The 26,656-nt window shown below is 34.4% G+C and overlaps 1 protein-coding gene across 4 annotated transcripts in view; it reads right to left on the bottom strand.

Annotated features, from left to right (window-relative positions):
• Nucleotides 1–26,656, bottom strand: part of RapGAP1 (Rap GTPase activating protein 1) — a 181,261-nt gene that overhangs the window by 74,551 nt on the left and 80,054 nt on the right. For 2 of the 4 annotated variants that reach the window (XM_086837181.1, XM_086837182.1), the window contains exon 2: nucleotides 26,271–26,598. In XM_086837181.1, coding sequence (XP_086693307.1) covers nucleotides 26,271–26,598 — 328 coding nt within the window. Of the gene's footprint in view, nucleotides 1–10,950; nucleotides 11,382–23,462; nucleotides 23,879–26,270; nucleotides 26,599–26,656 lie in introns of those variants that run through there. The other 2 variants (XM_086837183.1, XM_020950751.2) reach the window with 2 other exon arrangements.

A 26,656-nucleotide genomic window follows, 5' to 3' on the forward strand; every position in this document is an offset into this window, starting at 1 on the left:
AATTCATTTTAAAGAATTTCAACTGCAATGACAACGATCTAAAGTGGAATGCCTCTAGAGTAAAGCCAAAAGCGAGCACTTTGGTATTGAGAGAGGGAGAAGGTAGTGCAAAATGGTTGGTTGGCTTTACGTTAAGCAGAAAATAAAAATTGAAATTATGGTAAAAACTGCTTTGAAACGGTCGAGACTTTTTGGTGCTTTTGACGGCGACTTTTATGGTCGACAAATGAATGCAGCAGCAAACACAAAAATTGCCCCAGACGAAAATTGAAGGAGACAGCAACAGACACGTAATTAGCCAAACAACCAAAACCTGACCCCGCGGATCTAAGGGGGGAGATGTAGTGGGGGAATACTCAGGCCTTAATCGAAAGTGAATTTGAAAGCCCATTTATATTTCGTTTAATTACAGCGACAGCCAAATCGAATTCAGAATTACTTTTCGATTTTAATTGCACGTTAATTAGTCTCTCCAATTAAAACAAACGCCTCTCGAGCTCTCAAAATTAAAACAGGAGCTTTTAATTGTGCCCACAAAAAGAATCTTGAGCTTGAGCTGATTTCTCGTCATTTACTTTTGGTTTGGTGTTTCGAAAACGAAAGTTTCCTATTTTATTGTCGATTGCATGTGGCACGCCAAAGAAATCAACAAAAAAGAAACACCTTCGCCTTCTTTTTTCTGGGGTGTTGTGGTGCTTCTTTGGGTTGTAAAAAAGGTGTAAATTGTGGTTGTGCACGAATTGGTAATTGGTTAGGTTACAAAACGATTTAAACGGAATCGATATGGTGAGATTCTTGCCATTCAATTGAGTTCAAAGGGAAACGAGGACGAATGAGAACAAAATTACTATTAAATAAGGGTATTTATACATATATTTATTATATTAAACACAAATATTAATTAAAATTAATTTAAAATTACTATTTCAGCATTTCAATTCATGTGTTTAAGCTTTCTTCAAGTTTCTTATACATATTTATCTTTCACAAATTGTTACAATTAATTGAAACAACATTTTCTAATTACCTGACTCATTTTCAAGCACATTCCCTTCTCTCAAATCATATATATTATACCTCCAAAAAATAATCAATAAACCTCCAATCAAATCATTAACAATAATGCCATTTCCCACTGATATCTTTGACAAATTATGTTCGAATCGCGCTGTGTGTTACGTATGTGTATTATCTATTGACCAATTCCAAAAATGGTGAATAGAAAGGCTTCTTCTTTCTTTGGCAAAAAGCTCACATTGATCGCATCCAATAACTTGCATAATTTTTTGTATTGATGCGATACGATGCGGTTTAACGGGTGATGTGATGATGACCTTCGAGGTGTCCAAAATGCCACCCAACCTCAGCAGAGGTTTGTTATACACCTGGACAATGAACTTGGCCACTGGACTTTCTTTTGTTCGATTTTCATGCCCCTCTTTTCACCCCTCCTTTATTTAATTCCTGAACTAATGCTCGCTAATCAATTTAACTGTCGCTCATTGGATGCACTGGGGGAAAATGTGTGAGATTAGAATATATTTTTGTATATTAAATATTTTAATATGGTATAAAAAATGTGTGAACTATCATAGATATCAAACTTCTATAATATTTAAATATTTATGTATAGAATAAATTATTACAACTGGGCCATAATTCGTTTTTAAAATATATCTAAATATTTCAAAATATTTAAATAACTTTACAAGTATATATTATATATTTACAAACTATCTTTAGAAAGTCAAAGTTTTTATACCCTTGCAGTTACCCATAGGATCATTGTTTCGAATACGAAATCTATCATAACAAAGCCAAAAATATATATTTTGGGGTCGTAGGACAATCACAATCACTATCACCACTATCACTATAGATTTAAACAGCGGGGAGGCCGCGGACAGACTGAGGTCAGTGCGATGGCAGTGCCTGTATTTATAGTCTCCAAATAAAGAGAATAGAGAAAGTGAGAGCGAGAGAGAGAGCGAGAAAGAGCAATCTCCAGAGATGAGCAGAGAGAGAAAGAGATAGAGGGAAAGAGTTATCTCTCGAGATAAACAGAAAGAGATAGACATTCCGGAAAGGATGAAAATTAAGAGAAAGTTATAGAGAGAGCGAGAGATGTACAGAAAAATTCAAAATTAATAGTGTAAAAGTTTAACACTCACAGTTTTGCATATTTCCTTAAATTAAACAATCGTTTCTTTGGCAGCTGTATAATATAGTCGTCAGATTTTAATAAAATTAACACCATAATTATAAAATGATATGAAATGGCTTTATTCAAAGTTATAATGAAAATATCTTGACAACTGAAAATGTTATTATTTGTTTCTTTCAAAATTTTACCATCGTTCAGCTGATGATACTGTTAAAAACTTCTGACTGTAATTATAGTACCCTGCAAGGGTATAATAATATATGTATAAAAAAATGTTTTTGACAAGTTAAAAATTATATTAAACTAATATAAATACACTATAGCTTTCTTTCCGGTGTACCCCCTAATACGATGCGTAAGAAAGAAACCTGTTTTCTCGTTCCTAAATGCCTGTCCTCTGGTGTTTCCACGGTAGCCGGAGCTTAACCCGCTGGATCCATCCATCTATCTATCTATCTTGGAGGTGGCTCAATCAACTGCCAACAGTTGAGAGCCAACTATTTTTGGTCCGCTGCCAGTTAGCAAGCAGCAAAAACAACAACCACACGCCACCAGGCCGCATGCCAAAAACGCTCCACCAAGTGGCGTCGGCGGCGGCGGTTGCTTTGTTTGACCCACTGACTGAGATATGTGTGCATTGTGTATCTCAACAAGTATCTACAAATATATGTACATCTATATATATATATAAACTCAGAGGAGGTACAGAAAAAGTTTGCCACTTTTTGTTGCCAAAATGTAATTAAGTTGTCCGGAGGAAATACAATTTTTTCAGTTACGATTATCAATTTTTAGCCACCGAAATGGTTTACATCTCATTTAAAGTTCTGCCCTCAGCTGTTGTCGGGGATTTAGGGAGTTTTTTTTATAAGAAAGTAAATGGAGTTAAGAAGACTAAAAGATACTCTGTAATTTGTTTGATTATTATAAGAATTTGTAGTAATAAATTTCAATAATTTACTTGAACTTTAAGTGCTTCTAAAGGTATTAAGAAAAGAAGGTTTCAGGGTTATCTTGCTTTAAATAATTAAGATATATTATTTTATATTACAAGTAACACAACATCTTATATACCCTTTATAAGATACAACTCTTCACTCCCTTAAAACTTTTCCATTATGCAGTCGTGTTAAAAAAAAGAAGAAGAAATAACAACATGAAGCGGTTCAATGACAACTCCCACTCGAGTTTTATTTTTGAGAAGCCTGTCAAAGTTTTTCGCTGCCGTTTATTATATTTCCCTTTTGGTTTTCCTCAGGCCGCCGCTTCACCCATTTATGAAAATTGTCTGTCACATCAATTTGATATTTGCATCCATCAAACAACAGAGGCACCGCAAAATGTAAAAGTTTCTTTTGCAAGTGATTTTAACTTTTATAACTTTGTCAAGACTCTAGTGTCTTTTGTCTGCGTTTACAATTTCCAATTAATAATTCATAGAGATACCCCCCTAGCCCCTCCCTTCGTTTCACACTTTGTCTTCTTTCAGTGAAGTGCTGGCACTTGCTGTCCAAAGTGTTTTTTCTTCAAGGCAATTTGTCTGTGGAGCTTTATAAAATCGGGAAGAAAGATACGCCAAGTGGGGGAAATTTGTTTATGCTTTCTTGTAATTGGGTTAGCAGTGAAGGAGCATCAGCCAGGCTGATGACGTCGATTGCATCCGTCAGATGCAGCAGTACATCCACAAGATGCAAGATACAAAATTCAGACTCTACAAACTCATCCCACTTCATTAGGAGAAATTGGACGAGCAGCTCAGATTTAACTCAGATTTCTCACACATTTTTTTTATGTTTGCTCTTTTACGACAACACTATTTGATTTATTTGCATGATTACGTTTTTAATGGCCATGAATATTTTGTGTGTTTAAAATGGAGTTTGTTTGCAGATTTTAGGAGATTTCCTAGGCATTCCTTACGACTGATCCAGTTTGTTTTTATGATGGGTGACCTGATTTTGTCACAAGTCAGAGAGAGCGTCGGAAATGGATACAATAATTATGTTATTGTTTATTATAAACTTTTGTTTTTGAGTTTCCGGAATATCATAATACGAAATTTGATTTTTAAAGAAATCTCATCATTTCAGATTTCACTTTAACTACAGAATCCATAAACAGAATATTAACTTTCTTCTCTTATTTAGATATAATCCAGCAAATTTCGCACCTATTAATATGGCTTCCCATTTCATCTTCAACTAAATCCATTTTCCATTTGGTTAATTTCCCCAAAAAAGCTGCTATACGGTAGCTTAATGTCTTAGATCTTTGCATAAATCTTCGGTTGGTCCAAAAACCCAACGAACTTCAACATAAAATCCTCATGCATAAGTCATAAGTAAGACAGCTTCATGTCCAAGACTTTCAGACAAAGACAGAAGCGGTTTCTGTTTGATTTTATGTACTCTTGTCTTTTCTTCTTATTTCTGCATAACCCACACAAAGGTGACTTTTGTTGAAGAGCAAAAATGGTAAATAGAAAACAAAAGTTACATCAGTTTGTCTAGCGTTTTATGGGCATAAATTAGCATCAAACTGTGAAGACAGTGGCGGGGTGGATAATAGTGGGTGTGAATGGAGGGGAGGAACTAAAATCTCACCTTTCTGGGACGAACCTGAAATGGAACGTTGCCCAGAAGTTTTGCCCAATTAGTCGAGGCATCAAAGCAAACACCCCAGACGAAGTCAGTCAGCCAGGTTCACAGGCACGGAAAATCACCAGAGGCCTATGCTAAGGGACCTATTTTCCCTAATTTTTTATTTTTTCTACACTAAGAAGAAAAAGTAAAGATATGGTGGAAAATTAGGTATTCAATTGTGAGTGTTTCAGGAAAAAATTATATAGTATTGGCAGGTAACTAAGCATTATTTATTTAGTAATCTTAAAAACCATACAAAAAATTAATTGAAATGAAATATAGTTGTTGTAGTTATTTTAAAAAAGTTATTATCATCTAATTAGACTTTAAAATTGTAATAAAACAAGAGACGAAACTAAGTTAAAGAAGCTCAAGTTTATATACTATTGCACCTTTCTTTCAAGTTATATGATTGTATGGTAAATCGATCATAACTAAGCTTAAGATATTAAAATTCTTTGAATCGATATTTATCGATATTTTTATAGGACATTTTTTTAGAAAAATCAATTTTTTAAATATTCATAACTCAGTCAATAAAGCATTAATTTTAATTCTGAAAGGATTTTAATGTTAGTTTTTATTAGGTTTATAAATCTGCACACTCGATTTAAAATTTTTAAAAATTAAAAATTTTGCCAATTTTTGAAAATTTTAACGATGTAACGCTTTATCATTTTTTGGAAAAATCTAAAAAATTATTTTTCTTTAAAATATAGCTAAATCGACTCGGCTTTCGATGCTGATTAAGAATATATATGATTTATGGGGTCGGAAATGAATTCTTCACTTCATTACAAGCTTCTGAGTAAAATTTAAATACCCTGCAAATGGTATATCTTATAAATTATTGTTATACAAATTGGGATATACAATTTAGCCAATACTTGGTATAAATATCCTACAAAATAGGTTATAAAATATAGATTTTATGTACATAAAAAATGCAGATTCTTTTTCACTTTAATATCCTACAAAAGAAAATCTCTCCCAGTGCACATTTTCCCTCAGGTTGTTCTTTCTTTTCGCCTCACTCTTGCTTCGTGTTCTCCTATTTTTTATTGATTTTCCTTGGGGCGTTCGCTGTGCCTTGACATTAATTTAATTGTTGTCAGCATCTTTTGAACTCCTCCACCCACTCATGTGTCAGCTGTCAGAGCGCGGTAATAAATTAAAAAATTTAGAGCGATTATGGGAGCGAACAATCCAATAAGAGACCCCATTGATCTCAGCCGACCGAAACTAGTTTCCTGTTTTGAACTTTTTAACTGAAAGAAATCACAATGAAATCGGCAATCGGTGAACTTGGCATTGTCGAAAGGCACTTGGCCCAATGACAAGTTTCTTTTTTAATGTTTTAGCGACCCGTTAGGCATTTCGTCGGGGCTTTTTTCGGGTTTCTTTATCAAGATCCCTGGATTTCAATTTTGTTTTTTTTTGTCCGCCTTTTTGGGCGAAAAATCACGTACATGGAGGTAGAGGAATGTTCTGGCATAATGAAGTTAAAATTGAAGTCAGATTCAGAGGGTAGGCCTCAAGTGAAGTGAAGTTAAAAGAAGTTGTGAAAAAGTCACGTGCAAGTCCTGCGCTTTTTGCTGTCCTTTTTTTGAGTGAGCTGCAAGTCAACCCTATCTTAAGGTGATGGATGTCACTGAAAGTACTTTAATTTTGCGACCTAATTTAGTGCACTTTTATATAGAATTTGGAGGTTATAATTAGAAGGTTTTTTAAAAGAAAAAATGATCATCTTTTTAATTATTTATTACTAATTTAAATGGATTTTTGGAGAATAAAAACCATTCCCTTTTCCTGTGCAAGTGCTTTACTTTTGAGACTCAATTTAATGAATTTGTATATAGTTTTTTATTGGTTAAGACTAGGAACTTAAATAACATATCAAAAGATTTAAAACAGAAGGTTTTTTAAAAGAAAAAATTATCATGTTTTTAATAACTCATTATTAATTTAAAGGGATAGTAAAACAAGTCCGTGTACTAGTGCAAGTTCTTTAATTTTGAAAACCAGTTTAACGTAGTTATTAATTAGTTCAGACAAGAACTTCAGTTACATTTAAAAGGGTTTATTAGCAAGGTTTATATAAATACAAAATGGAAATATATTTATTGATTCACTTTAAGGAATTTTAAAAGAGTGAAAATAGCTTCCATCTCCTATTTCTTTAAGGTTTTCATGACCAATAACCTCCCATGAAAAACACAGCAAAATAATGCTAGACAGCTGAAGATACGATCTCGTGCCACGATATTAAAGCTGCTGACATGCCAAATTATCTTTCCAAATTAAAGACAAACAACACAACCCAACGAAACGAAATAAAACACAACAAAAAGTATATAAAACAGCAAACGAAAATATATGTTGAAAAATTGGAAAGTGATAAATGGTTTGGCCTGGTCAGTTGGCCACAAAATTGTTGTTGTTGTTGCCATGTTTGTTCCCGCCGCTTTTGTCCAGTTATTTGGCGCAATCTTTGCATATAAATTAGCCCAGAAAATGGCTTTTAAAATGGGAGACGAGAACGCGAACCCGAAACCGTATAGAACACAACTCGAATTGGAACTCAAACTCGAAACTCGAATTTGAAACAGAAAAAGAAAAGACGAAGCCAGAACTCCAATTTGACTGACAGACACACAGACGGCCAAGTTGATTTTTTTAACTGGGCTAACTGCGTTGGCCCCCTTATTTTTTTCGCGCGGCAGAAGAATAACCATTTCGGGGTCAACTAGCTGTTGTAGCTAGCTCTCCTCCAAACGAAATGGAGATGAACATGGAGCATGGAGCATGGATATGGAAATGAAAATGGGAGCTCTGGTGGTGGCATAATGGGAGCACAGCGTCAGTCTTCAGACATTGTCGAGATAAATCAAAAATTGTTGGAAAGCCAGCACAAAGCGAGGGGGGCAAGGGTATTTGGGAGGCTGAGAAAAACACCGACTAATGTTGGGCATAAATAATGCAACAAGGGATGGCGTAGAAACGATGGCAAGCCCATAAGCCCTCAAGTAATTAAGTCAAAAATAGCCAAAAGTCAAAGGAAATGCACGGAGGAAAATTATGGAAAATGTTTACAACTAAATTATCATTGAAAATTAGTTGTAAATTAAGAAGCTTACATTTATTTAAATAAAGATCTTACTTATTTTAACTATACTATTTGTTTCATGGTTATTTATTTACTATAAACCTTTATATCTTAGGTTTAAATTGTTACCTCTGCTACTGATTTTTCTTTAGTTTCTTAAATCAAAAAGAAAACTCGCCATATAAATAGATTGAAAATTTTGAAAGAAAAATAGTTCTCAATTATTAAACTATATTTTTAATAATGTAAATAAAAATGTACAAGCTTTACTCTATAGTTCTATTTTATTTATTAACAGGGAACTTGTATTTTAAGTTCTGTTTTTAATCCCTATTTTCCCCTTCTCTAAAATATATACTTTTCTTTGTGTGTAAAAAAAACATGAAAAAAGAAAATTTCGCCTTGGGGGAAAAACAAGAAGGATTGTTTTGGGGTAATGAAGGGCGCCAACGGAAGTGTTTATGTTTTGAATATTATGTTTTTTTACAGAAGAAAATCCCAAAGTAAAAAAAAGAAGCAAAGCACAGAGGAAAACAAAAGAAATGAAAATCCCTTTTTGATTGTCAAGTTCAGGGAAAGAGACAAGAGAAATGAAAATTAAAATTGTTTCTGTGCTTTCAGTTTTGCTTTTTATTTCTTCTTCATCTTTCACTCCATCTAACGACAATGTGACAATGCAACATTGCAGCTTGCGGATAATAATTATTTACAAAACTGTGCCCACGGCCACGCCCCGAAAGCAAGACCTCCAGTCCATTGTTTGCCAAGATATTTCAAGATTTTCCCCCATGGTATAAGCCACATTTTCCCCCTCTCTCTATTGCCTTGATGTGTCGCTCTCACAGCCATAAAGCCATAACCGTCCGCAAGGTATCAATTACCAGGCTCTAATGCGAAAATAACCAGCTACAAAAGAATGGCCAAGAAAATCCACAGATAAGGGCACAGAGAGAAGAGAGATGGAGAAATGGGAAGGGGAAATCTGTGGAAAACTGGGTGGAAGCTGACCAACAATGGAGTTAGGGAAACAATTGCAACGATAATGTGAAATAAACTGCATTGAGTGACACAATTCGAAAGAAATAAATATATATGGAGAAGAAAAAGTAAGTTGCACAACAATCGAATAAATTCAATGGCATATTGTCAATCAAAGCTCTCAAGCAGCTATTATTTGTTCAAACTTATCAATGAGAAAATACTCTTTGTGATATTTTAAGTTGCAGATAAAGAGGAAAATGTCTTATGAAACTGATAGTACAGAATGTGTCAAGTTGAAGATCTTACGTTTGGGTGTCAATTTTACTGAATATATAAATAGATAATGAGCTAAACTATATCTTGAACAACCTATTGATAAGTGTTGCCAAGTTGAAACAATTTCCAGAATATATATTTACTTATTACAGTATATAATACCATGACTAATACTGTTATATTTTTTCTCCACTTTTTTCTTTTCTTTTTTCCTTTAGAAACCCAATTACACACTACATTTTCTTGGCAGCAGTTACCGTATATTTTCCCTCACCCCATTTAGCCACCCAATTCACGCTTCGCCTTGGCATTAACCATTTTCCATTTAGCCACACCTCAATGCAAAAACCTGCAACTCATCAAGGCAAACACAAAGAAAATAACTGAATTTGCGGTGAAATTTGTTAACTGGCTAACTACTACAGTAGCTGGCCAAAAAAGCGGGAGGTGGCTGGGGGGGTGGTGGAAAACTGGAAAAGGGAAAACCGCCGGACGATGCACCCATTATGACAACGTCAGTCAACCGCAGCGACCAAAGGAATGTGACAACGTGAAAATTGCATAAAATACAAACAAAAAATAAAAGAGAGTGCTCTTGGTTCGATGGGGGAAAGCAGTTAGCCCCTTTGGGGGGAGCCTCATCAAAAATGCATTTATCATTCGACATATTGCACAAAATTATACAAAGATATAGAGGGACTGATCTAACCACACAGTCTAAATTAGACAAAATATAGTGGTAGCAAGACCGGGAAATGAAAAAGAGCATTGAGAGAGCTCTGGGTTAGGTGGAGAGAAGAAAAGGGTAGTATTTTTTAACCCAAATATAAGATTGTTTGTATATAAAATAGAAAAATCCAAAGTAATCTTTAATACTAATACGCTATTCAGTATTAAAGCTAATTGTAAATATATATATTGTAAATATATATAAATTTATGTTCAAATTAAGTTATTCCTTAATCTCTTGTTGGAGTTCTTATAAAACCAACATAACTCTTCTTGTTTGCATTGGACTCTGGCATAACGAAAATAAACAATAATTTAACAACACAGATTATTATCTATTAATTACTATATTTATTTATAAAACGTATTTATTTTTGTATTCTCTAAACTTAGCAAAAATGATATATATCCCTGAGTTGTTAATTAATACCATCGATTTTTTCTGTTATTCGGCGAAATTATACTTTCAATAAACAATTATAAATTGTTTTTTAATAAGCTGACTTTAGCATACAAAACTTTATAGATCTAGAGATAAATAAGCTCAATTAATCTAGATTACTTGTTAATTGTATTATTATTGTTAGGTAGTCATTGAAGTTTTGTAACATTTAAAAAGAGCAATCTGTGTTTATATTTTACACTTGTGATTATTAATATTAAGTAAGAAGTTTTATTAGTTTCATGTAAATTGATCTGACTGTGAGTTAAGTTTTTGTATCGATGGATTAGTTTTTAAATATATAAACAAGCTTCAGGCTCAAGATTGGTATGAAGTAATTAATAAAAAAAAAATCCCTTATAGTTCCTAGTGTACTCTCATTTATTTCGAATTTATTTAAGCTACTCGACTGATAATACTCCTTCTCTAATAATAAATATAATCCCTAATTTATATATCATTGGCTAATTTTGTATTAGTGTTTCTATTAAAAATTATTTAATTCATAGATTTAAGATTGGAATTCATTTAAATTCTCATTTAATCTGATTAAAATTTCCCATATTTACAGTTCTATTAAATTATATTTAAACTATTGTGTTTCACTTACCCAGCTGGTGATGATCCCTGACTGACGCTCTTGCCACCGGTGGTGGCATGAATATGACGCTGCGGGGGCGTGGGCTGATGGTGGGGCGAGTTGGTGGCCGAGACAATGGGCGTGCCACCGTTGGAGGAGGAACTGCCTCCACCGTGGCCATGGGCCGTGGCAGCGGGCACTTTGCGCTTCGGCGACAGCTCCTGGGCATTCTCGCAGACATTCTCCGTGTTGACGACCTGCTCCAGCATGTGTATCTTCAGCATGATTGATGGTTTCGATTTTGATTGAGTGACGTTTTGTTTTGATTTTGGTTTCGTATTTTTGGTTTTGAAGTATTTTTTGGTTGTTGGTTTTGATTTGGTTTTTACCCTTTTTGGATAATGTTTGTTTTTGTTTTGGCTTTTTCACATGGATTCACTTCACTTTTTTCATTTTTGCTGCTAAAGGAAAATCGAAGGAAAATTGAAGTAGAAGTTCAAATTTAATGCAATCGTTTAGACAGCATGTGTTTTTCTCTCTCTCTCTCTATCTCCTTCCCTTTTTCGGTTTGTTGGCTTTTCCTGATTATTAATTAAATTTCGGGCTGTGGTCACTTGAGCCGCAATTTTCCATAATGAATTTTCCTTGACGTATGTTTTGTGTTTTTATTACAGCCGTTGTGAAACCGTATTTAATGACTTTGCCATCAAGGTGGCCAACAGCAATAAAAGAATGGAAATTTAATAAGTTTATGCTGGCCAACTTTATATGCTCATAAAATTCTGTACAAAAATGTTGTCTTCCCAAAAAAAAAAAATGAACAAAAAAAAACAAAGAAAATCACTCAAAGCCAAATAAATGTTGATGGAATGGGGTTTTTGAGTGCACATTATTAAAAAGTAATGCTGAAGCTGAAAAGTCTGCCCAGCGAGGCGAGGAAAAGCGCGTGAAAATGCGTGCAAAACGTAGAGGAGACAACAAACAACCCGCATATGCTTTTTCACAATGGGGAGAGAGAGTGAGGGGGTGAAAACCCCTGGGGGAGGAAAAAGGAAAGCCACTTGCCAAGCCAGTCACTTAAGCCCCATTCTCTGGCTCCCTTTTTATTTGGGGGAGAAAAGGAGGAACCTTCAATAAACCCTCATAAAGCGGCAAAAAGAAAACTTCGTCTCGAACCTGCCCCACTGACAATTGGCTTAGGCTCTCAGTGTGGGTAAAGGCAAAGAAAATGTGGAAATGTTCTTGACGCCCCCCAAAGAAAGAAGGTAATATACTGACGCACGTGTCCAAGTACCGCCGACCTTCCCCTGCCTTGGAGAGATGATTTATGATTTACGGCATTGACTGAAGGCATCTGGCCATCAAAACCCACAGAGTTACTCCTACGATTCCTGGATTTTCCCCGGATTTCCCTCGATTTTCACCAAGCACATCGCTCAAGTGGTAGTAATGTGCGTACATAACGAGAGCTGTGAATGGTATTATGCCAGGTTATATGGGTTTGTGGGTGGCGTTAAGAGGTTTAGTTAAAGGTAGACAAGCTACAACTGAAAGGCGGGAAGGTGTAAGCCGGTTATAGCCAAGAGGAGATGAGCTGGGCACTTGCATTAAGCCACTTTGAGACGGTTAACTGTCAGCGGAAATTAACAGAATTAACTAAGGGGAAACACTATTATTTTAATACCCTTGCAGGGACTTATAAGTTCAGTAACTCTGAACAGTAAGTATCTATGACGAGTGAGTAACTATGATCAATAAGTACCTATAACCTGTAAGTATGTATGATCAGTTACTAACTTTGAACCCTAGTAAATAAAGACTTGCAACTTTTAAAACACAACACAGTCACTTCGTTCCGGGGATGTGAGAACCAGTTGAGAATCACAGCACACATGTGCGATCAGCCATTAACTATGAGCAGTAATTAGCTATGAGCAGTAATTAAGTATGAGCAGAAAGTAACTATGGAACTATTTAACTCTGAACAGTAAGTATCAATGAACATTAAGTAACTTAAGTAACTATAATTAGTAAGTAACTATAAGGAGTTACTAACTATGAATAGCAAGTATCTATGACCAGTAAGTATGTATGTATGATCAGTAACTAACTTTGAACACTAGTAAACAATGACTTGCAACTTTTGAAACACAACACATTTCTGAGACTTGGCTGGCAGCAGTCACTTCGTTCCGGGGATGTGAGAACCAGTTGAGAATCACAGCACACATGTGCGAGATGTGTTTTTGGAGCAGCAATTAACTATGAGCAGTAATTAGCTATGAGCAGTAATTAAGTATGAGCAGAAAGTAACTATGGAACTATTTAACTCTGAACAGTAAGTATCAATGAACATTAAGTAACTTAAGTAACTATAATTAGTAAGTATCTATAAGCAGTTACTAACTATGAATAGCAAGTATCTATGACAAGTAAGGATGTATGTATGATCAGTTACTAACTTTGAACACTAGTAAACAATGACTTGCAACTTTTGTAACACAACACATTTCTGAGACTTGGCCGGCAGCAGTCACTTCGTTCCGGGGAGGTTAGAACCAATTGGGAATCATATGCACAGATGTGCGAGATGTGTTTTGGACCAGCAATTAACTATGAGCAGTAATTAGCTATGAGCAGTAATTAGGTATGAGTCGTAATTAACTCTGAACAGCAAGTATCTATGACTAGTGAATAACTATGATCAGTAAGTATCAATGAACATTAAGTAACTATGATCTGTAAATAACTTTGGTCAGTAAATAACTATGATTAGTAAGTGTCTATGACCAACAAGTATGTATGTATGATTAGTTACTAACTTTGAACACTAATTAACAATGACTTGCAACTTTTGAAACACAACACATATCTGAGACTCGGTCGGCAGAACTCACTTCGTTCCGGGGATGTGAGAACAAGTTGAGAATCATAGCACACACGTGCGAGATTTGTTTAGGGACAAAGAGCAAGCTATTTGAATGAAACTATGGGTTTATTCTTCTATATAATTTTAGTAGTATATAATTCGGAGCATGGCGAATCGGTGGACTATATATATACATATATATAGCTGCCATAGGAACGATCGGAAAATGTTAAAAAAAAGGTATTACTTTTCCAGTTTTCAACAGATTTTCATAAAATTTGATATATATCCATTATATATTTATCTAGAATTTTGTGTAAAATTAAAATTTTAAAATCTTAATAAAATCTTAATATTAAAATAAGACCTTTAAGGTCAAGCTTAAACCATTTATGTTTTGGCATTTGAATAACTTTAAAAATGTTTAAGAAATATATACACAGTTTAGCCGAAAGCCTCCTTAATCCCTTTAATATACTTTCCTAATACACAAAGGAATATTTAATTGCTTGTGCCTGTGAGCCTGGTTTAATCTTTAGCTCCTCCACATAATTGATTCGATCCAAAGCAATATCCGAAGGAAATTACCCCACAGATATAATTACTTCACTTCAGCCCTAATGTGCCTTTAATGACGGTGACCTAAATTGGCAAATCTCTAAATCTTCTCAAAAGCATTTGGCAAATCACTTGCCGAGATGGAGATACGTTTGCTGGTAATGCAATTACCCAATGTAAAATGTAATATATAAATATATATACATATATATGTACAATTCCATTCGCCTCAAATCGCATTAAGAGCAATCAAAATTTAAGCGGGCAGCCATCTCTTTTAGCCTCAACACGCAACTTCCGCTGTTGTGTGTTGCAAATTCGTCATTTCCGCAAAAATACCAACAGGCACTCACTCAGGTGAGAATGATAAAAAAGCAAAAATGTACAATAATAATAATAATAATAATGGCACAACGAAAAAAATCATAATAAACTCAACTCAAGTGAAATTGAATTACGTGGCATAGAAAACAATTTGCGAGAGACCGAGTGCAAAATAATTCTTTAGCTGCATTGCAAAACGCATATAGAATAATTTATTTAAATCAGGCAACTCTCAGCAACCGCCCCCAAGTCGGCGACGACAACCTTTTATGGTGTCATGCAAAAAAAAAGTGTACAAGTAAAATAAAAAAGAGAATAATAATAAAAAAATCTATAAAAATTGTATTCACTCATTTGTTGTTGTTGTGGTTGGACAAATTAATGTCAATGAGATTGGATGGGAGGGGACAAATCTACAGAATCGTGTGGGTTTGATGCTCAACTGCTGGGCTAATAGTTGATACGAGTTAGGGATGATATTAAATATCGAGAAAAATAATACTTTCAGTATATAATATTGCAAAAATAATGGGTGAAAGAATTCTTGTAAATATATAAATAAAATAATATAATATATTATATTACTGTATAGCCATTTTAGACATAATAACAACATGTTTAGTCTAGAATTAAGGAATATGATATAGGTAATATATAATAAAATATATTATCCAATTCAAATATTCTAATCCCAAAACTCTAGTTAAGGATGATATTAAATATCGATAAAATATAAGAATAGTAAACATCATAACAACATGTTTAGTCTAAAATTAAGAAATACGATATTACCGATGGATGTATCATACATATATGTATTCGGATATTAGATATATTATATTATATACTAATACTCCATTGTTCTAGGACTCTATAAATATTAACATATTTATAAAACCTTAAACTTTTTTATACATGATGCTCAATTGCTGGGCTAATTAATGATACGAGTTTGGGATTAAATCAAGGAAAATAATACCTGTACTACAGGTAGTTTACAATACAGTAAATATTACAATTTTAAATATCATAAGAAAATGTTAAGTTTATAGTTAATGAATAATATTAAAGATAAACTAACTCCGGATATTATAGATCCAATACTAAACTCAATATAGGACCCCAAACTTGTTTACACCCAAAATATATCGATATTTAATTAGTAAACCCATACATTATAATCACTAAATAAAATCCATAAAAAATCCACCCAGTGGGTGGCATTTTTTACAAGGAGAAAATATGAAATAAATAGAGAAATATAAGGTAAGGAAGCCAGGGATACAATCGAAGTGTGTCACCAAAACAATGATAATTTTTATTTTTAGTTTCCTTTCACAATGTCACTTTGTTGCTCATTCAATTTGGCATTTTTATACCCTTGCAGGGTATTATAATTTCAGTCAGAAGTTTGCAACGCAGTGAAGGAGGCACCTCCGACTATATAAAGTATATATATTCTTGATCAGGATCAAAAGCCGAGTCGATCTAGCCATGTCCGTCTGTCCGTCTGTCCGTCTGTCCGTCTGTCCTTCTGTCCGTCTGTCCGTTTCTACGCAAACTAGTCTCTCAGTTTTGAAGCTATCTGAATGAAACTTTGTAGTTAGCTTTCTATATACTCTCACTCGTATATATGTCGGAACGGGCCGGATCGGACGACTATATCATATAGCTGCCATAGGAATGATCGGAAAATTTTTACAAAAAAATGTTTAACTTTTTCAGTTTTTAATAGAATTGGATCAAATTTGAGATATAGCCATTTTACTATACTCTACAATTTTGCATAAAATTTTATGAAAATCGGACTACTATATCATATAGCTCCCATAGGAACGATCGAGAAATTAATACAATTAAATTTATAACCTTTTCAGTTTTCAACTGATTTTCATCAAATTTTAGGTATAGGCATTTTATATTAGTCTTAAATTTTGTGTCAAATTTCATGAAAATCGGACTATTATACCATATACATAGGTGCCATACAAACGATCGTTTGATGTAGAGGAAAAATGCAAGTCTTTGAATGTAAAACTGCAAATATAATATGTATAGGTGAATACAATGAAAGCAGGTATTACTTCACTGTTTTTAACACAAATATATATCATTTCTATTGTATGGTTTTTTATTGATAGAAGTTCTATCTGCAAGGGTATATAAACTTCGGCGTGCCGAAGTTAGCTTCCTTTCTTGTTTTTATTGATGTGTTGTGATCCGAGTTTGCAAAATGAAATTGTGCGGATTTCTTTCTCGTTTTTGTATTTTTATTTATGTTTTTTTCCTCCTTCATATTTTTGATTGGGTTAATGAAGCCAGAGAAAGAGACATTAGGGGAGGAGGAGTTGTTTACGCAGATACTTTGAAGATGATACGTGTTATGAAGATGATTTCATGTGAAGTTTATTGAATAACTTCCACGCAATTGAAATATATACAAATATTATTCAGAATTTATAGACGAAAGCGTTTTTTCTAAACACACAATTTGGCTTTCATTTCATTTTCCCCCTTATTTTGCCAATTTAGGTTTTCTTTGGAAATGTGTGAATTGGTTTCCAGTTTATGGAATTTGTTTTATGAAATGTTTATGTTTTAAAGAGGGTTTCAGTGGTTTTTTGAAAGGTTTGTTTATATGTTTTTAATGCATTTCAGAATATTTTCTTGAAATATAAACCTTTTGTCAGCCTTTTAAAATTTATCATGTACTTAAAATCAAAAATTTCTAGATTCTAATAAGTGCTTTCCTAACAATTTTTCTTATACAACCTTATTTCTCTTTCTTCTAGCTTATACTTGTCTCTGGTTTCACTTTTATTATCTCATTATCACAATGCAATTAGTCAATGATAAGTATGTCAAGTGCTCGACATGCCCAAACATTCGCTAAACCCCATTCTTTTTCTTTATGTTTTCTTAAACTCCCCCGCACAAAAATGATTGCGTCAATGTTTCGCAATCAGAATACAATTTGTACTTTATGGTTATGACTTTTGTATCGATACGTCATAAACACAATATTTGAGCCGCGGGTACATTAAGTAAACAATCAATTGAGTCACCAAGTAAGAAGAAATTTCTGATTTCCTTATCGAAAAGTGGGCCAGGCAACTTGTTATCAAAACTCTCAATATTATGATATGCTTTTGGGCAAATTTTGTGGGTATTTCGTACAATTTTCTAAGCCGCAGGAAACACCCGAAAAGTGACTCCCTAGCAACATCCGGTTGTAGTCACAATTTTCAATTTTTTTTTTCTTTTTGGCAAGTTCAAAGTTTGGGTTTTGCTTCCTTCCGTATGTACAAAGTGTATACTTTGTGTACATTTCCCTATTTTCCTGTTAAGTGGGAGGAATTTCAGTGAACAATTTTTGGTTGCTTGTTACGCAGTTACACGTGTTCAAATATTTATGCCTTTACAAATTCTGTAAACAAATTTTTCTTCTCTTCTACAACGGCTTTTGGGTTTGGTGTTGTATTTTATTTTTTTAGCCTGGCCAACAAACATCAGCAGCTGTTGGCAGCAGCTCGGCTCGACTTGCCCCGGTTTTGTGTTTTATTTGTTTTGTGGGGCAACAACTTCTGGGCGAGAGTGAGAGATAGGAATTCTAGTTGATTGTGTGACTTCTGTTCCGTTTTTGTTTCTGGTTGTGTGTTGGTTCTATCTTATCTTATCGTCTGCCAATTTGGCTGAATAATCGGTATTTTAGATGGGCGCAACCTTGACAACTCCCCAACTCAACCTCCTTTTCCCCTTGTACATTTTAAGGGCGGAGTTACTTTATGTTGTACACGAAAAATGGTCGAGATATTCACTCTTTGTAAGTGAACTCTAATGGGAAACTGATGTAGTTACTTACTAGTTTCAGAGATACGAGGCAGCAGCTTAAGCAGATGCCAACATTTTTGGTAAAGAACTTTAGTTTGGTTCTAAACAAATACAACTGTCGGGGAATTAGCAGTGAACTACTTTAAGAGAAGCTACTTTCTCACTTCTAAATCAACACTTTTCTGTACTAAAATCACATTTTAAAATCGTTTAATTTCCACCAGCTTCTGTCAAGTTTAATGTCTCTTTCCAGGAAATTATAAATGCAATTAAAACTGGGAAACTTTTAAATGTTGTTTTCCTTAAGGAAACATCCAAAGATATGCCATCTCAATTTCCCTTATTTTTAAGCATTTTACACAAAACCCATTTCCCCAATTCATATCTGGTTACTTTGGCAATATTTTTAGTATATTTTTGACCTTCGACGAAGCTTGCTGTCCAACTTGCCATAAAGTTTTGATTTACCACCCTTTGACTCTTGACTTCTAGTAAACAAAAATCACTTCAAAGTCGAATTTAGAGCAAAGACCTTCGATGGCAATGATTTTCTAATAAAATTATTAAAGAAACATTAGTTTCATCATCGTTTTTTGGGAAAACTTTAAGCACTAAATTGTATTTTTTATTATTTTTTTGGCACAGGTGCAAACAGGTCGTAAACAAAGCGGGAAGAAATATATGTATATAAAATTCGAAGCACAGGCAATTAAACTAAACACTAAACATAGAACCGAACCCGCCCCCCCCTGAATTTTCCATTTCCAATTCGGATACCAGCCATTTGGCACTGGGCCATGCATGGGGAAAAGCGTCGGCACACGCCCCATAAATTAAATTCGCGTGTGTTTTTCTTCCCCCAAGAAAAAATAGGAAAAATATAAAAGAAACTGTAGAGATAAAGGGGATCTGTGGCTGAGAAGATAAGCAAGGGGCATTGGCAAAAACTGTAAATTCTGCAACAGCCTAAAGGGTAAAGGTAAAACCAGGAATATTTACCGAATCAGGGATACCCTGTACTAAAATATATATTATTTAAAAATGTTCCTATTTTAATGATTAAGCAACTTTAATCTTTTAAAATGTATTTAGTTATTTAGCCACAGCAGATTTTATTTTTAAATAACAGAAAAATTTGAATATATAATAAAAATCTTATAAGACCAAAACAGAAATACTCTACTTTTGTGACATAAAAGATTTAATGACCAAGGTGAAATGAATCTAACTTCGGGAAACCGAATTTTCAATACCCTCTAAAATATCATAATCTATCGTAAATAATCAGTAAAAAATTCTTTTAATTTGAAATCGGAAAATGTTTTTGTGTTAATATTTATTAGGTCAATAAATCTAGATATTAAATTTGAAATATAAAATCCTAATCAAAAATATATAATATATGACTGATATCGTTACAAACTTCGTACTAAAATCATAATACCCTGCAACTAATATTTTTCCATCAGTGTATCTTATTTTTGCTCTACTTAAAGCAAGTTCCCCAAAGTTTAAGCTTAAGCTTATCATACCCTTATCTTTCTGCAAAATTCTGTGCTTGAAAAAGATAATCCAAAATCAATGCAGGCGAATGACACGAGACCTTCTCTTCTCTTCACACTCTTCGCCGCGTCGTCTCTTTCTGAGCCAAGCTTTTGTGTGCTGCGACTGCACTTCAACTTGAACTCTTGAGTGAAGGCGCGACAGAGAGGGGGCGACGATGATGAAAAGTGAGGGAGATGACAAGACAATTGATGGGGCCAGACACAGACGCAGAACGATGAATGGACAGGCGAAGCGAGCGAAGCTGAGGAGAATCTGAGAAGCAGAGGGAAGAGAGAGAGGCGGAGGAGAAGAATCCGAGAAGCAAGTGATAGCAAGAGATGCGGCCAAAAAGCAGCTGTTTTTCTGGGTATTGTTTTTTCTCTTTCTCCCTTTTTCTCCCCCACCAGCTTTCTGTTATTGTCCGTATTTTCACACCGAGACAAGGCCAATTTGCGTCTCGAGTTCATTTACATTCCGCTTCGCTGAGGTTTACTTTACATCTCAAAAAGAAACTCAATGGGCCAGTCGTACTTTTTCCAAATAAAAACACAAAAAAAGGAAACAAATCTGTCAAAATGCAAACATTCGATTCGGAGCAGCGAGAATCTCTTCACAAATGCCATGAATATTTGATGAGCTGTCGTTTACCTTTTTGGACTCGTTCTCTCAAAAGGTACAAATAAAAAGCGAAATGCAACGAAAAAGTTGCAGGCCCAAAAAAATGCAACAGGCAAAAAACAAACAAGGTAATAAAAAAGAAGAAGAAAGTGGGGGAAAAAGGGGGAGTATTTCAGGAGAGCTGAGAATGGGAACAGTTTGCCAAAATGACAACACCGCGAGAGGGTTAAAAAAAGGGTAGCTACGGGAGTTTTGGTTTGATTTATTTAAGAAAAAATTGATAACTACGCCAAAAAATTATTAATTAAATTTCGGAAAGCTGCCCTATGTTAGTTATTATTAGGTGAATAAATCTACATCTTTAATTTAATGATTTTAAAATTGAAAATTTTTATCAATTTTTTTTAAATTTTAACGTTGTAACTCCTTTCAAAATTTGAAAAAATTTTTAAAATTTCTTTTTTGACCGGAAAGGCCTAGATTCACTCTACTGTTGATCCTGATCAAAGAATATTTATGATTTATAGGGTCAAAAATGACTCCTTCCAAAGAAACAAGCGTCTGACTAAATTATAATACCCAAATTATAGAATTATATTACCCTATAATCGCTAATATAAGGGTAAAATACATATAATAAATAAATAATAATAAAATGTTACTGCTCACCTATGTAGACTTCTAAGGAGCTTTATTATTCCATTTTAAAAATGTTATAACAAATGCTCCCCAACTATCTCATATTACCCAGATCTTTTTTTTTGCTTATGGAAAGAGCAACAGGAATTCCAGAAACTGCAGCTGGCACAGCAGTGAAAACAACAACCGAAACAGCAGCCACATACACGCGCCACACACACACTTGCCAATAAATATTTTTGCAAGTTGCAGCGAGACAAAAATCGAGAAAAAATTTAACGAAAATGAAAAGTCAACAGCAGAAAACACGGCAACAACACACAGTGAACAAAACTGACTGAAATCATTTCAGGCCAAACCCGTTTCAAAAAGAAATTCACGTGCTCTGCAGATTTTTGTCGTTTTTTTTTCGTTTGTTTTTGCTTTTACCCGCTAGCAATGCATATTAACAACAAAACACTAACAACAACAACTTGCTTGATAACAGGCACTGGAAGAAGCGAAGAGCAGGAGCAACATTGTCGTTTAACGGGACCAGCGAAAACGGGGGGGAGGGAGAGACAACAAATTGCAGGCAAAAAAATGCGTAAACTTTAATTTGCATTTTACCAACACGAAAACGAGAAGAAAAAAAATTCAAAAGAACCGTAAAGGTTTTTTGCTTGACAAATCTGATGAATCAGATCTCCTTTCTTATGGTTTACGAGTTTTTGTTCTTTAATAAGACCAATTTTTAGATACATATGTAACAGAAAACTTGGGCTGAGATAATAAATTATTAAAAGCTAACAATGTACAAAATATTATTATTTGCTATGATCAAGAAAACTTTATGAATGAGACAGTTTTAGAGCATTTTAAACAACTTTAACACCATAAAACCTAAATAGCTAACCCTATAAATGATATATATATTGTTGATCAGCATCAATTGCAAAAACGATCTAGTCATGTCCCAAAATATTTAAATAAAATTCCGAGTCCCTTTCATATCTCATGACAAAATTAACCTGATTACGGTTCATAATTTTCAAGTGTTTTTGAACCCAATAAAAAAAAGTTCCAAAAATAAACGGATATAAAAAACAAACATTTCCACTTGTTGAGGCAACTTTATAACTTCAATCACCTCACATAACTTGCACATAAATCACAAAAAAATAAATAAAAAGAGACAAAAAGACACACAAAATATGTAAGCCGGATCGCGGGGAGATAAAATGGCTATATCCAACCAGAAACAATAGGAACAAAAAAAAATACACGTAATAATCATGCGTGACGCATTTTAATCGAACTCCAAAAACAAACAATAAAAACGTTCAAAAAAAAAACTCAGGAACCGGCAAAAAGCGAGATGGAGAAAGAGAGAGACACAAAACGGCACTTTTTGTGGTTATTTTGGTTATTTCTTTTTATAAATATTTCTCATTTGTTGTTCCTTTTTAGTGCTTTGACATTTGTTTGCGGTGGATTATGTCTCATTCACTTAATTTAATTTTTTTCCCCCACTTTTTTGCGTAATTGAATTGCGTTTGTTTTTTAATTGCACAAAGAGAAAAATTGCATTCATACACACTTTTCGTTTTCACTTATTTTCAACACTTTCTTCGCCTGCTCATTTTTGAATTCTTTGCTCGTTAAATTTCAATTTCCATCAACTATATTTGTTTAAAAAAAGTTTCACTTTTAGGTACGTGCGTTTATTTATGCGTTTCGTTTTTTTTGGGCTGCTATACTTTTTGTTTTCTTTATTTATTATTTCTTTCGTTTCTTTCTTTTGCTCATTTGACACCTCCGCCACTTTCGCTTCTAAATTATTTCTTGATAAGGCCAACAAATGCGATTTTGATTTGTTTTGTTGCTGTTTAAAGAAATTACCTCAACACGCACACTAGCTCACAAAATTTGTTCAACAATTAATGTATGGCTGGGTTTTAATTGTTTGTGATTTCATTGTTGTTATTTTTTCACGGTCTCAAATAAGTTTTTAAATTTTTTAATACTTTTCTTACAATTTTCTCACAACTATATTTGTTACTTTTTATTTTTAGCAATTCAATTAGCAAAATCTTATGAATAAACATTTCAAATACTTTCTGTTTTGATTTTTGATAACAATGCACTTTTAATTCACTTATTATAAATTGAAAATTACCTCAAAACTCGTTCCACATGCTCACATTCTTTTATTTTATATTCCTCTTCAAATATTTGGTTTTAATTTGATTTTGTTTTGATTTGTTTTCCTTTATTCTTTCGATTTCCGCTTCTTTTTCTTTGGTGCTCTTCTTGCTTGCAACTGTTGCTGCCAATTGGCAACTGCCGTGCGTTTTACCGTTACTTTTAGACTTGCTCGGCATGGAAGAAGAAGCAGCACCGGAAAACCGAAATATATTTCACGATTCCTGGTTCCGATTTTCAGAGTTTTTCCGACGCAGACGCGTGACGACGCACACACACTCACGAACACTCACACGCACACTCGGGCACTCGTTGGCTTGCACGCCCACACGAGTCGGATTTCAAAACGACTCTGAAGCCGAAACAGAAAAAGCTACGAGTCTTTCCCCAAAACAGACTCAGATTTCGCAGTCCACACGAAATGCGATCCACAGAGAAGCGCTGCTCTCTTGTAGCTCCAGCTCTCGCCGCATCTCTGTCGCACGCATTGGAAGAGGCGTGGGCACAAGAGCGGTCAAAATAATAGTGTCGTATTGAGTTTAGGAGAAGCTCTTAACTACGTCTTTTAATAAAATTGATTTCATAAATTTAGTTAAAATTGCGCGTTAATATTAGCTTTAATTAGTCTGATATTATAATATGCCTGAAAAGCTTAATTATTTTGTGGACTTTAATGAGATTATGTGTAGGATAAAATTCATTGCATTATATTTTTTGCAAATGTAAATGCTACTGATATAAAATATAAAATAAAATATAATTCCTAATATTCTTTGAACTTTAGTTCTCCCAATTTGACCGCCACTGTGAATGCATTTAGCTGGAGAATATCTCAGAGAGAGATAGAATGAGCGACACGAAGAGAGAGTGGGAGGACTGCACTTTGCTGTTGTTTTGCTTTTGCTTACTTTTGTTGCTTTCATGGGGGCGAAATTCTTGTTTATTTACATTTATTTACATTCCAAATGCGCGCAGTTTAAGCAAACAGTTGAAGAGGGCGGGGAGTGCCGCCGAAGAGGGAGCAGGGGAGGAAAATGGAAAGAGCGAGAGCGATGCGGCCCGCATTAGCTAAAGTAAACAATTAAAATAAAACAATGCAATTCAAAAGAGCCGGCGTTGCAGTTGCAAGTTGAATATTTGCACAGTGTACCCCAAAAGTATGCAGAAGGCAACGGATTTAATTCCCGCAGAGAGGGAGAGATAACGAAAACAAACCGAAATACAGCCGGCATGAGGCACAAATACACACAAGTAAACAGAGGCACGAGTCGAAAATTCCATATGTTTTATTTACATTTTTTTTTTTGGGCGCCTGAGAGAGTCGAAACCGTTATGCTCCCACAATGTGGTTCTCTCTCTGCCATTGGAATAAAAACATAAACAGTTGCTTTCGTTCACTGTGCGAAAAAGGGGTTTTAAATATACTTCGCAAATTCTATTAGTAGATTGCAAATACTAAAAAAATTTAATTTTTCAGCATATGAGTACTGAGTTTTTGTTAATTATAGCAGATTAAAAATTTTACGTAATTTAACATTTAATATTTATGTGTATGTAAATCACAGAAAACTCCATTTGACATACGAGGCGAATGAGTAATTTTTGTTAATCCTACTAATAAAAATGAGTATGACCTACGAGGCGTATACGTAATTTTTTGTAAATGCTTCCAGCACACGAGGAGTATGAGTAATTTTTAGATTAAAGGTCATAACACTGACGCATTAAAGCGGATACTAGGATCATTACAAAATTTCCCCCAAACTACATACATATAGCTTCCTATCACTTTTGTTTTTCAGTGTTAAACATATTCCAAGCTCCACCACGCGCTGTGGATGGCATATGTGGACCCTGGAACGCCGACTGTTAACTCACAACAAGAGAGAGGGAGAGAGAGAGGGAGCACTAGATGAGTGAGAGCTTCAAGTTAGGATCCCCAGCATAAGCACTCATTCTCGCCATCCACACCTCTCTCACACCAAATTGGAGTCCACAAGTTCCCACAACCAGACTTCGGCTTTTGCGGCGGCGTATTGCACTTGTTCGCCTCTCATTAACATCCACACATGCTTGTGGTAGCTGTGTAGATGTTGTTGTTGCTGTGTGATAACGCTGCGCAGCTGATAAGCGAGCAGCAACAGCAGCAACCGCACGATAAGGGACGCAGCTGCGCGGGGGGCGTTTTTTGGTAAACAGAAACAAAAAAAAACACACATAGACAGATAGCCAACTGTTGCATGCCCCACATATTTGGGGTTGCGCTTCAAAAGATACCGCTAGACAATGGATTGGATTGTGTGTGTGTGTGTGTGTAGGGACGCAAGGTAAATATGTAAATATTTAATATGTGGAATTTGTGCATATATTTACATATTAAACTAGAGGTTGGCACCTTCCGAATCCCCAAGATTACCATGGAAATTTAATTTTTCTTAATGGATAAGAAATTTTAAAAGCAATGCAATAATTGTTTTAACCTTTTGGGGTTTTTTTTTCTGGTTTTTATATTTTTAGGTTTAGTTAACTAATTAGTAAATTAAGTTAATCTATCGTTATCATTATTCATTTGCAAAGATAACTAAATATTCACTGTGATTCTTGTTGAGAATTTTAGTGTTAGATAAGAGGTATTACTCACTGAATATTGACAAAATAAAGAGTTCCAGAAATTACAAAATTTGTATATACATATTTCAGATAATAATTAAACCCTATCCCAAAATGCACAATGAATCCTCTCATAGATCTTGAGATATACAACGTTTAAATTTCTACTCACCTTGTAGTTGCTGTCAGCAAATCAATATTTTCGCAGCTTTCCATCTCAAGGCGTTGATATTGCAATTGCCTGGCACTCGAAGTGCTCAATCTGCCTCCCGAACCAATTGTCATCGAGTTCGATGAATGTCGTCGATACTCGGCGAAACTTTCACTTTTTCGTAGTCCTGGAATTTTTCCGGAACTATTACGCCAATATTTAATCATCCGATGCAAAGCTTTTGGTGAATTAGCTGCTGAGGATGAGGCAAGGGATATTTCACTGCCACCCACAATTATCGGTTGGCCATGATCGACCAACGTCCTGTAGGAGGTCATATTATTTGATTCTGAAAAAGTTGTAGTAAAGAAAATATAATATTTAATAATATATTTATGTAGCTGATA

Source organism: Drosophila serrata, unplaced genomic scaffold (genome assembly GCF_035046125.1).
Source record: "Drosophila serrata isolate PLE 108 unplaced genomic scaffold, ASM3504612v1 contig_302, whole genome shotgun sequence".
NCBI lineage: Eukaryota > Metazoa > Arthropoda > Insecta > Diptera > Drosophilidae > Drosophila > Drosophila serrata.